Below are 12696 nucleotides of genomic sequence, written 5' to 3'. Positions count from 1 at the left end.
AAAAAAAACCCGACCAGCCAGGTCCCACGTAATGAGTAATTTTAGTTGGCGATTAAAAACGCATTTCCGAGCAGCTGCAAACCTAACAGCGGACATCACGTACGCCAAGTAGCTCCTGGACTTAGCTTGTACGTACGTTGGGCAGTGCCGGCAGCCGCCGCGTACGTCAAAAACTTGCCTTTTCTCGAGTGCAAAAGGGTAGAGCGTGCTCTTTGCTGCGTTAAAGAGGTTGTTTTTAGATCTAGCTTAGTTTTGTTTTCTTGCGAGTGGCTTATCATGGTGCTTATGAGGCAGGGTGCTAGCTAGATTTCCTGCTCCTGGTCGATTATAACACACCATATATATATATATATATATATATATATATATATATATGGCACCATCATATGTTATAGTGACAGGCAATTATGGAGCTCTAGGATATTGTTCATGTGGTTGGTTTCTTCCATGCATGCTTTTTATTCGCAAGTTGAGGACGACTAATTTCTTGCTTGTGGATCATCGGATAACCTTTCATGTTTCGCAAAGAGTACCAGCAGGTGTGAAGCTGCGCGTAGTGTGTTTTACTCAAGACACATTTTCGCAATCTTATAGCGCCGCGTCGCACTATATATATATATATATATATATATATATATATATATATATATATATATATATATATATATATATAGTTTTTATTTTTAAAAACATTTGCCACAAGCGCCACGACACCGCTTCCATGGCAGTCTTTAGGTAGCCTTTCACATATGGGAAAGGGGATTTATGGCAAAGGAATGAAATTATTTTTTTTAGGGAAGCAGCTATTTAGTGGCTGCTGGAAAGCCACGTCAAGCTGCTCCAAAGTCTTTTTCACATTTGCTACTAGGGCCAACCAGCAATATGCTTCGCCACCTGACGTTGTCGTGAGTGAAGTTTGAAATTTAAGGGTTTTAATTGGAAAACCAAAAGCTATGCTTTCACCGTTTCATAAAAACTGTCATTTTGGGTTTGTGCTAAGTCAAACATTTGTACCTTCGCTCCACAATTAATTTCTAAAAAATGTGTAGCTTCTCATATATCTTTTAAGATTCATCATGAGAAATACTGTCATAGTATATAATTTTCATGTTGTTAAACTGTGCCAACTTTTAAGAATTAACTATCAAAATAAAAATATTTGACTTAGGACGAATTGGAACGAACTATTCTGAATAGGAGGGAATAGATTCCAACTCATATTTTTCTTTTGAACATAGATCTGTACTTTGCAATCTAGCTTTGAGTTTCGATTTCAGGTTTCAACAAAAGTTCTATTTTGGTTTTAATTGAAATGTTCACATTTTCCATCGCCAATTTTTTTGTTTAAACAAAAACCTTAGACCCTTCTTGTTGCATATAGTCATACGGAGTTACGCACACTAGGAGAACCGAGGAAAACATCAAAGCAACAGTAAAGACAGGTAAATCCTTCACATCCCAATATTCCAGTATAGTCGCCGGCCGGAGCAAATTAAGCAAAGAACATCTGGATCTCGATATCATCACCAGGTCAGGCATGATAGCTAGCTGCAACAGTACCTCAGGATCCGAAGTTTAATTTGGGCGCTCCTCAGCAATGCAACCTAAATAATAATCCGGCTATACCATTGCCATCTGCATCATGGACAGATCCTAATAAAGTAAGTACTCACGAACCCCCACGACGATTGGCCGGCGTTTGCAGCGAAACGTCCAAGATCACCGGCACGCCACCCTGAATAAAAACCGAGAGCAGCAGCGAATAGCATGTTAGCGCCGGGTCAAATTCAGTTTTGTATATGGGACGGGAGATTCCTGCTCCCGGGCCGTCGACTAGAATCCAGCCTCCATTAAAGTACGGAAGCAATGCAACTTGGCACTTGTTTATTTATCCCCAGCCCGCAGCGAGCGTTTTAAGGTTTGTGGCGGAGGCGTTATCTGCTGATGAGGGTGGGTTTGCAATCGCCATGGCCATGCTGCGCCTGTTTATTTCAGACGAATGATTCATGATGGTGTACTCTCCTCTATGTATGTGCAAGAGCCCTGGATGCATGGGTCTTCTAGAAGAACAGAATACCGAAGAAATAATCAAATTTCGGCTTGTCTCGGCTTATCTCCTCTCATATAATACTATTCATTCTACCAGCCGAATACTATTCAGGATCAGCCGAACAGCCCCAATGCTGGATTGCTGCCTTGTGGCTCTGGCTGTCTGGCTGTGTGTATCTTCCTTCCAAGAAACAAATAAACGACTGGCAACGCAAGGTTCGAAAATGATACACGGATACGGGGCCTCCAAGGGTCGTACGTACATCCCTTGAAATGGTGGCCCAGTATGACGCTCAGCCAAAACTATCCCCAACCGGCCCAACCCAAAAAAATCGATCCATGGATCCAACCCGTCCACCTCGACCCTCGAGCAAATGGCCCACCAATCGCGTTGCGGGCGGGCCGTCGTCAGGTTCCCGTGTACGGCCCCGTCTCTGCCAATCGAGGGGATGCATGCGACCGTATGTACATCTTGATTGTACATACGTTGCTGTTTGGTATCCAGCATCCATACCCGTCGGTACGGAAATATTTTTACTCATCTTAATTTAGGTACGGGTAGGATATACGTAGGTCATACTTATTAGTTTATACGCAGCTGCGACGGCAGCGAGTGTTCCCTATGACCTCGTCATTTGCTGTGTTCGTTTGGCTATGGCTGATGGCTGGTGCTGATTTGTTATGAGAGAACAGTACTGCTGACTGTTTAGTAGCTGGTGGCTGGTGCTGATTTAGTATGAGAGAACGATACTGCTGGCTGGTTGGCTGACAAACCAAGCGAACACAGCCATTGTCCATGCCTGCGTCACTTGAACCTGCGACCGGCGGGAGGTGGAGCGCGCTCGCGCTGCCCATCTCCGTGCACCTTTCCTCATCCAGTGGCAGCGGCGGCGGGGGAGCTCGACGAGGGTCGCCCTACTGCCGTGGTTCAGGCTCTGCTTCCATGCATTGTGATCTAGTTTCACTTCCAGGCTACCTGGTCGTTGTACTATGCCACCGTCCTCACCGAGGATGGTGCCCCTCCCCGTTCTCATCAGTAGTGGCGAACGCAGGAATGACCGGTAGGAGAGACTGTTTTTTTTTTCTTCCTCATCTCGCCCCTCCTTTTTTTTTCCTCGAAAAATTTGCCGAGAAGACTTAGAAGAGGCTCCATAAAAATTATGGTGGTAGAGGGGCTCGAGCCCCTCCCGCTCCACCGCTAGATCCGCCAAAATAAGCCTGAGGCATCCCACCGTGAGGAACCTCCGGCGTACTGTTTACGCAGCCGCCGATCTGCTGGGTCCCGACTCCCGACTAAGCACCCTGACAAATGCCGAGCTCGAGGCTTAGCTGTCAGCACAACTGCACAAGCCTCTAACAATCAAACTTTGCGCTTCGAGGGAGAGCACTGGCCAGTTGCATTATCAGTTGTGTTTAGCAGTGTGAGTGCTGAGCTGAGCAGACATACTCTAGGAGGCACCCACACGCCGCTGAGCTGGAAACGATGGGTTTTGGACGGCGGCCGCGGCCGCGGCCAGCGCTGCGCGTTCGGCTACCGCGCACGTCTTCACCGTTGACTTGAGAATGGGACGGTCGCCGTCTTTACGGATAATCAAAAGCTGGCCTGAAGCCGCCGTGCGCGCGGGTACGCGGACCCCTTGCAGCCTGTAAAACACAAACCATCCCTAGACGTACGATCGATCGATTTCTGCATCCTGTGGATGTAAAAATTACTCTCTAACTAGAATGATTAAGCTTTCAAAATCATATGGCCTTGCTTGAGCTAGTCTTCTGAAGAGGCAAAAGAAAACGAACTTGGGAAAAGGCCGAGCTTATTGGTTATTGGAGCGTGCACGTGGAATACCGAATATACCTGAATAAAGTTGCTCCTGGCTAGGCTGGAAAAGCATCTAATCCACACCTACTTTCATACAAAAATACCCCACTCACTCACGCTATCTATTCCATACACCTAATACTAGTGTAACCCCTCGTACTACCTACTCGAGCAGACGAGCACGATCAAGAATCCCTTTTCTTTCTGCTCGTTCCCCTCGCAGATCGATCGGCGAGGCCCCTCACCACCGTGTAACGAACCCTGCCTGCCTTGTGCCCTGTGCCAATTTCCGAAGTGTACATCAAAGGATTCCGTTAGAGGTTCTGGAACCGACGAAGAAGAAATTTCCCCAGCGTAGGTACGTTTGGTCCAAACGGGATGAGCACACGGGTGATGGCGACGCGCACCTCTTCTGCGGTCGTGTGCCGCCGCGCATCACATCACATCACATCGGACCGACGTGCCGTTGGACCGGAGCTCGTGGGAGAGGGATGACTCCGCGCGCGACAGACACGGCGGCGGTCGTTTTCGGCGATGTGCGTTGACTGACTTTTGGGTCTTCCACGGCCGAAGAATTTTCTACTGCCGGAGCGAGAGAATTACACACACACAAAAAAAGAAAATCTTCAGTTTTGTACAACTGTATATTACTACTACGTTCCAAAGGTGACAGCACTCTGATAGCGCTAGTAGATCGTCGCCAAAGTTCACCGGGCGATGGCCGTGACCGGAACCCGTGCACCGGCGAGTCGCCGTCGGCATCGCCGGTGGCGCCACCGCCCCGGTGCGGTCAAACGTTTTGACTGGGTCCGGCGTGCCCGGCCCCACCGCAAGCACACACGAGGAATCGAGTCGAGGACGCAACGGACCGCACGTTTTCGCACTAGGGATGGAAATGGTAAGGAAACAGAAAAATAGATATCCGAAAATATTCGAAATATCCGAATCTGTATCAGTGCGAATTCGATCCGTTTTCATCTTAAAGGATGGAAATTGGAAGTAAATACAAATATGATTATCCGAGATATCCGAATCCGTATCCGTACGGATTCGATTTGTTTCCATCCTTACCCAGCACGGCACGCACCCCTGGTTTCCTCACCCCTCGCCGCCTGCGCGGCGGCGTCCCCCTGGCTGGCGCGACGGGAGCGATAGCAGGACCGGTGGGCCCGGGCCGGCGCTGGCTTTTCTACGCCTGAACCGGGGGGTTTTGACTGCTCGCCAGCTGGCCTCCTTGTGCGGAGGCGGGCCCGCAGCGCAGTGAGTGTTCCGTGAATTTGTCGACGGATGAGTCTCCTCTGCAGTACTGCAGGGAGACTCTCCCACTGACACGTGCCCCCCTAAACCATGGGGCCCGCAGGTCAGTGGCACCGAGTCCCTCTGCAGTACTGCAGAGGAACCGGTTCCCTTGTCGACGTACCGACGCACGCGCGTGCGTTAGCCCTTTTTCACATCTCTTGGGATCCGGCCAACTTTACTAGGGCAGCGTTTAGTTCTCAATTTTTTGCACAGTACATGTCAAATTAAATTTTCAAACACATACATAGAGCATTAAATATAGTTGAAAAAAATAACTAATTACATAGTTTAACTGATTCATATGAGATAAATTTAATAATATTAATTAATTTATAATTAGATATTAATTGTCAAGTAACAACGAAACATGCTACCGTACTCAAACCCAAACTTTTTCACCAACTAAACACCCCCTAGGAAGTCTGCTGCTCCGCACTGCTGCTGCTGTAGCTGGAGCGCAAGCACTCTACTGCGGACTTCGGTTTGGGCCGCTTGCTTAAGCTAATTTCCCACTAAAACATGTTGCCGGTAACAGCTGGCTAAATTATTCTAATTATTTTGATTTGAAAAGACAATGGCTTTGTTTTTACAAATCACGGGAGGAGTCAGAGCAGAGGACCGGTTGCGAGGCAACGAGCCAGTCCGTTGCACGGACCGATCAAACAGGCCAGGACCTGGTGCCGTGGTGATCATCTTCCCAATCAGGGCTCTCCTGCGGAGCGACACCATCATGGCATCCCTCGGACGAATTCCTTATACGGCACGTGTGCGCCGCTACCGCAGCGGCGCGTGGTAGTGGCGCACGTGCCCGTCGCCGCCGAGGAGCGACCTAGGATTTGGGGGAGGGGGGAGGGGGCGGCCAGGGAGAGTGGGAGGTGGGCGGAGCGGCCGCCGGCGAGGTCGCCGACGGCTGGGGTAGCGGCGGCCTTCATGATTCGGATTGCTGGGGTGGGGGCGGCTCGTCGGCTCCCATGGCCACCGGCCATAGAGGAAGGGGCCGGGAGTGCCGGCGGCCCGGCGGTGGATGCGGGTTGTCCGGCGGAGGGCGCGGCGGCGCGGGAGCGCCGCAAGCCGGGCGGTGCCGGATAACTGGTGGGCGGTGGCCGGCAGCGGGGGCGACGGGATGGCGCGACGGCGGCGCGGTGGCGTGCTCAGTTAGTACGGCCGCGGTGGAGGGCGGCAGTGGAGGCGGCGGAGGCCGCCGGAGCTGGAGGAGGCGGTCGATGGCGGGGGCGTCGGGAGGAAGAAGAAAGGAAGAAAGAGGAAGGAGAAAAAAAAAAGAAAGAAAAACGCACCTGTTCGCTGGCGATGCACGCGCGTCGATCAGCGGGGAAAATCTATGTATCGCATATGCGATTTTCCGTCGACCTATCGCAGAACCGCCCCCGCGGTGCCCGCCCTGCCCCTGTTCATCTTCTACCTCGAGCCAGGGGAGGGGCGCGCGGCAGCTAGCGAGCTAGGGGAGGGGGGCCGGGAAGGGGTGGTAGGTGGGGGGAGCGGCCGCCGGCGAGGGTGGTGGAGGGCGGCGACGGCCTTATGATTCCGGGTTGCTGGGGGGTGGGGCGGCTCCATGGCAGCCGGCCATAGAGGAGGGGGTCGGGGGCGGCGGTGGCGGCGGTTCGGCCGGCGGAGGGCGCGGGAGCGCCGCCGGCAGGGCGGGGCTGGATAACCGGTGAGCGGTGCCGGCGGCGGGGGCGAGAAAAAGGCAGCGGCGCGCGGCGACGAGCTCGGTTAGGGAAGACGGCGGCGCCGGAGCCCGGAAGGCGGGGAGCAAGCGCGGGGCGGAGCACGGCCGTCCTTCTGCGATGGGATGGATTCCCATCGGAGAATGCGAGACATCTCCCGACCCGCGTCCCCCTCGCTCGGACGACTGGGCGAGACCGGGCGTACCGAGGACCGTGTCCACGAGACCCCCGGCGCCCGCGCGCCGCCATGTCAGCAGATGCGCCCGTGCCACGGCGGGGCCGCGCCTCCCTGCTCCTCCTTGCCCTCTTCCCTTCCCTCTCCCACTAGCTGCTCCTCCATCAAGTCACCCACCCCACTCCCCCAAAAGCACGCCGGGCCGCCCGCGTCCCCCTCCCCAGCTCGCGGAATCCACATCGCTCACTTCCACGCGGGCCCGGAAACAGCCCGGCCCCGCGCGTCAGGGACTTCCCGCCGGCGTCACCTTGGTGGAGTTCCCCCGCGTTCCGCGAGCATAGGTGATGGTCCCGTCGCGGAGTAGTAGAAGAACAATTTAGGTCGCGACATACACACATACACACGCGCACGGCCGCACTCCATCTCCAGCGGCTAGAGAGAGAGAGAGAGAGTTCGCCCGCGAAAAAAAAAGAAAAAGAATATCGCCTCCATTTGACAGAGGGAGGAGGGAGGGAGATAGGGGAGACGGGGAGGAGGAGGAGCAGGTCGTGAGCCCAGGAGGGAGCGGGGGGACGCCGGCGGCCGCGCGGCAGATCGGGCCTCGAGCTCGAGGCGCACCGTTTTAGGGGGGGGGCCGCCCGCCCCATGCGCCGGTGAGGTGGTGGGGCCCGCTCTGCGCGCGAGTCGGAATGGCGGCGGCGGTGAGGTGGTGGGCGGTGGTGCTCGCGGCGGCGGTGGTGCTCGGGCCGGGGCGGGTCGTCGCTAACACCGAGGGTGAGTCTCCCGCCTGATCTGATACGCGTGGGCAGGAGCGCCCCCGTGCTGCTCTGTTCGGTTTGGGTCCAAGTTTGGAATCTGTGCTGCGGGGACGGAGCATCTGAGCTTGATTTCCTCTACTTAATTCGATGCTTAGCTTGATTCCATGGGTGGTGGTATTTTTTGCCTCTCGCCTGTTTATATGCACAGGTTTAGTTATACCTCTGCTTCGATGGAGCAACGCTTTGCTTTGGAGAAACCGTAGATTTTCTTTGCTTGTTCCGTGTAGTCGTTTCGTTAGGTCGTGTGGGAGCACTTTCCGCGTTTGCCGTCCAATCCACCGTGGAGTTCGCTTCCAATAGTGCTGCAGCAAGAGGCCACCAAGTTCGGCCTAGTTTGCTTGTTTAAAAAGAGGAATTCCGATAATATCGCCTTCCGAAATTAAGGAGTTCATTTGGCTTGCTAATATTGACTTTGAGGCCAGATTTTGACCCGTTCTTTGAGCTAGTAACAAAACAATTGTTGCTAGTTCTGCGTTGATCCTAGCCATACTATTGAGTATTGACCAGTCTCTCCCCACGCCCCCCCCTCTCAGTTTTTCTTTCTGAGAGCGATTGTTATTGAACATCTAGTTCTATAGGATGTGTCCCCAGGGTCTACCATGAATAGAAGAACATCAGACACTGTGTAGTACTAACAATGGATGGGCATATTGTGTGAGTAATCTTTCTATGTTCTGGGAACTTTCAGAGTACACGAGTTTTACCTTACCTGTTTAGGAAATCTCGATCACATTATTTCTTCCTAGGAGACCTATTTTCCTATATTTTGCATAGAAGCTTGTTGTTAATGAATTTTCTTATATGTTTGTTCATCTTAACTTGCAATATGCTTGCTGATGATAATGCTACCTTGTGTCCACAGGTGATGCTCTGTACAGCCTGCGTCAGAGCTTGAGAGATGCTAACAATGTCTTGCAGAGTTGGGATCCCACTCTTGTTAATCCCTGTACATGGTTCCATGTTACGTGTAACAACGATAACAGTGTTATCAGAGTGTAAGTTGCTGAAAAAGCTCTCATTTGTGCATTTCAAAGTGTTAATGACGTGCACCATTTTATTCTAAATGTTCTCCCTTTCTCAGTGACCTTGGAAATGCACAATTATCAGGTGTACTAGTCCCCCAGCTTGGTCAGCTGAAAAATCTTCAATATTTGTAAGTTCTGCATGTCCTGGTTTTGCTAATTGTTTCAAGATGTGAATTAGCTCTCTTGTATGCACCCTCAGTGTAATTGTTTTCAGATGTGCATGATATGTTATTTGAAGCTAAAAATGATCCATGTAGAAGTTGGTCGAACTTAAAAAAAAAAATCCTTTCGTTTACAATTTGTGCCTGGCCTACCCCAACTTGCTTGGGGAAAAAAAGGCTGTGTTGTTGATTGTTGTTGCTGGTGATTACAGTTTGTGCCTGATTCTGTTAGCTGTAGCATACATTCCCTCATTTTGTAATTGCCTTCCTTTAAATCTGATAACTGATTTATGTTACCATTTTTTTTCTGTAATAGGGAGCTTTACAGCAACAACATAAGTGGGACAATACCCCCTGAACTGGGCAACCTAACTAACCTGGTCAGTTTGGATCTGTATATGAACAACTTCTCTGGCAGTATCCCGGACAGCCTTGGGTACCTATTGAAGCTACGTTTCCTGTAAGAGCACTCATTTCGTTTACTAGCAACTGCTTATGTTGTTTCAGTTACTACTGTTGTTCAAATTCTTTTCAATTTTTATTCTGGCTCGTGTTTCATACTTTTGATCTCTTTGTCGAGAACAATCTATATATTTCTCACCGAAAAAAATAATAGTAACATGAGAGATTACATTTTTCAATTTGTGTGACATTGGTATCTAGATAACCTTGTTGTTTTCTTTTCTTATACATGGACTCTGGTGTTTGTTTCTCCTTTTCACTTACTCTATTTTTCTTGGTAGTTATATTGCTGAAATATATATTTTATTGGCAACACCAATGCTGTCCTTTTGGAAACAATAGAGTTGTCATTTTTTTAGTACTGTGTCTTCTATTCTCTTATATTCAGATATAGTCACAAATATTTATTTGTTTCTGTGCCTATTTTGTAAGGATAGCCGTCTTAACAACAACAGCTTGGTTGGTCAAATTCCTGAATCCTTGACCAATATCTCCACTCTCCAAGTACTGTAAGTAGCATGCGCACTACTACTGTACTCTTGATGATTTTGTTATTTGTTGCATGGATATATAAGTATCATGACAATGCAGGGATCTTTCGAACAACAACCTCTCAGGACAAGTCCCATCGACTGGTTCCTTTTCACTCTTCACTCCTATAAGGTCTTTTACCTGGGCAACTAAATGATGCTTAGCCTAACTTTATCTTCGGTGTGGATGATGAATGTTACCTGCTTGTTGCAGTTTTGCCAACAATCCATTGCTCTGTGGTCCTGGTACTTCAAAGCCCTGCCCTGGGGCTCCTCCTTTTTCCCCGCCGCCTCCATATAACCCTCCATCTCCACCAACCCCATCAACAGGTATTTTTTACGGATCTACTTTAAGTCGGTCTCTCATTAGTATATTACAGAAGGTTTAGCATTCTGGATGACATGTGCTATTTATATCTCCTCTTCTATTAGGTGCCTCTAGCACTGGAGCAATTGCTGGAGGTGTTGCTGCTGGTGCTGCATTGGTATTTGCTGTTCCTGCAATTGCATTTGCAATGTGGCGCCGTCGTAAACCTGAAGAGCATTTCTTTGATGTGCCTGGTCTGTATCATATGGTGGACTTTATTTTCTGTTAATCCATATTGCCTGTTTGTTCATCCGCTGGTTCTTTTTTTCTTCAGCTGAGGAGGATCCAGAAGTTCATCTTGGTCAGCTCAAAAAGTTTTCATTGCGGGAGCTTCAAGTTGCAACTGATAATTTCAGCAATAAGAACATTTTAGGAAGAGGTGGTTTTGGAAAAGTGTACAAGGGAAGGCTCGCTGATGGTTCATTGGTAGCAGTCAAAAGATTAAAGGAGGAGCGTACACCTGGTGGTGAGCTTCAGTTCCAAACAGAGGTTGAGATGATTAGCATGGCAGTGCACAGGAACCTTCTTCGGCTTCGTGGTTTCTGCATGACACCTACTGAGCGATTGCTAGTCTACCCATACATGGCTAATGGGAGTGTGGCATCACGTTTACGAGGTATTTTGTTCTTTTCTATCATTCAATTATTCTAAATATGGCTGCCACTTACAGCCATATTATGCTTCGTGTTCTCATTAATGGTACTGAATTACTGGTTTCATAGAGCGCCAACCATCTGAACCACCTCTTGACTGGGAGACAAGGAGACGGATTGCGCTGGGATCTGCAAGAGGACTCTCTTACCTGCACGACCACTGTGATCCAAAAATTATCCATCGTGATGTCAAAGCTGCGAATATTCTTTTGGATGAGGACTTCGAGGCAGTTGTGGGTGATTTTGGGCTTGCCAAGCTTATGGACTACAAGGACACCCATGTAACTACTGCTGTTCGTGGAACAATTGGACATATTGCTCCTGAGTATCTTTCCACTGGGAAGTCCTCTGAGAAGACTGATGTTTTTGGCTACGGGATCATGCTTCTGGAGCTTATTACTGGACAGAGGGCGTTCGATCTTGCTCGTCTTGCAAATGATGATGATGTTATGCTGCTTGACTGGGTAAATTACTTTTTTTTCCCTCATTAGTGATCATACAGTATTACCGCACTACAGCTCATGTCTTTTTCCATACTGCTTCACAATCCATTGACTATACTTTAATAGTCTGTTTTCTTAACGATTGGTATCAAAGCTTAGTAGCTTGCCTCGTAATCATGAATTGCCTCTTAACCCATTCCCTTGTTAATTAGAGAGCGTGCATTGGCAAGTGACAAGCTGGCTAGTTCAACCTACAGGGAGCATCAATCATTCCTAGAATATGCTAATGCACAATTAGTTGCCCTACCATATGCCCGATGCATTATAAAAACATGTTCAACTACCAGAACTCTGGAATGAATGGACTGCTCATGGCAAGAACAAGCTGGCAATAATGAATAATTCCAATTGGCATCTTGCAGGTGAAAGGACTGCTCAAGGAGAAGAAGGTCGAGATGTTGGTGGACCCAGACCTGCAGAACGCCTACCAGGAGACCGAGGTGGAGAACCTGATCCAGGTGGCCCTCCTCTGCACACAGGGCTCCCCGTTGGACCGACCCAAGATGTCAGAGGTGGTGAGGATGCTGGAAGGCGATGGCCTGGCGGAGCGATGGGATGAGTGGCAGAAGGTGGAGGTGGTGAGGCAGGAGGCTGAGTCAGCGCCGCTCCGCAATGACTGGATCGTCGATTCAACATATAACCTGCGCGCTGTGGAGCTGTCCGGCCCAAGGTGACATCCTTACGGGGCACCAAGTCAATCCGCGACTCCGAAAGAAGAATTCGAAACTTAATTGGCAGATTCAGTCTAATTGCTGCTTGTGTATATGAAAGGTAGCTTTTGGAATTATTAGTGACAGCTTGAAGGGATGATATTATTTTTGGATTCCTCACTAGCCTCAGAAGTTGGGGGTAGGCTGTTGTTGTGTCGTTAAGATGAAATTCGTATATTCGAGGGTGAATTTATGAAGCATTGTTGCTGTAGCGGTCCGGTGGATGTGGTAGCGGGCGTCCAATTGTACTACATGATAAGCAGAACGGCGTTACGTTTTTGTCATAGTACCTTAGTAAAGTGGGTAGTACCATTTGCAATTTTTTGTTCCTTTGGCGGTTTTTACACTAGCGCAGGCGCAGTGACGTGGGTCCTGCGAGGTTGGTTACACGCGGCAAAGCTCCCACCGGAATGGCTTTATAAGCTGAAATCTAGTCTACTAAG

The 12696-nt window shown here is 49.6% G+C and overlaps 1 protein-coding gene across 1 annotated transcript; it reads left to right on the top strand.

Annotated features, from left to right (window-relative positions):
* The first annotated feature begins 7425 nt into the window (after positions 1-7425).
* On the top strand, positions 7426-12572 carry LOC120656185 (LRR receptor kinase SERK2-like). The gene is made up of 11 exons (XM_039934217.1): positions 7426-7798; positions 8705-8837; positions 8924-8995; positions 9345-9488; positions 9928-9999; positions 10082-10153; positions 10235-10350; positions 10453-10581; positions 10662-11003; positions 11110-11504; positions 11906-12572. The coding sequence occupies exons 1-11, from the start codon at positions 7714-7716 to the stop codon at positions 12215-12217; spliced, it is 1872 nt and encodes a 623-aa protein (XP_039790151.1). The 5' UTR covers positions 7426-7713; the 3' UTR covers positions 12218-12572.
* The last annotated feature ends 124 nt before the right edge of the window (positions 12573-12696 follow it).

This window comes from Panicum virgatum, chromosome 1N (assembly GCF_016808335.1).
Source record: "Panicum virgatum strain AP13 chromosome 1N, P.virgatum_v5, whole genome shotgun sequence".
NCBI lineage: Eukaryota > Viridiplantae > Streptophyta > Magnoliopsida > Poales > Poaceae > Panicum > Panicum virgatum.
This window is presented reverse-complemented; position numbering and strand designations above follow the sequence as displayed.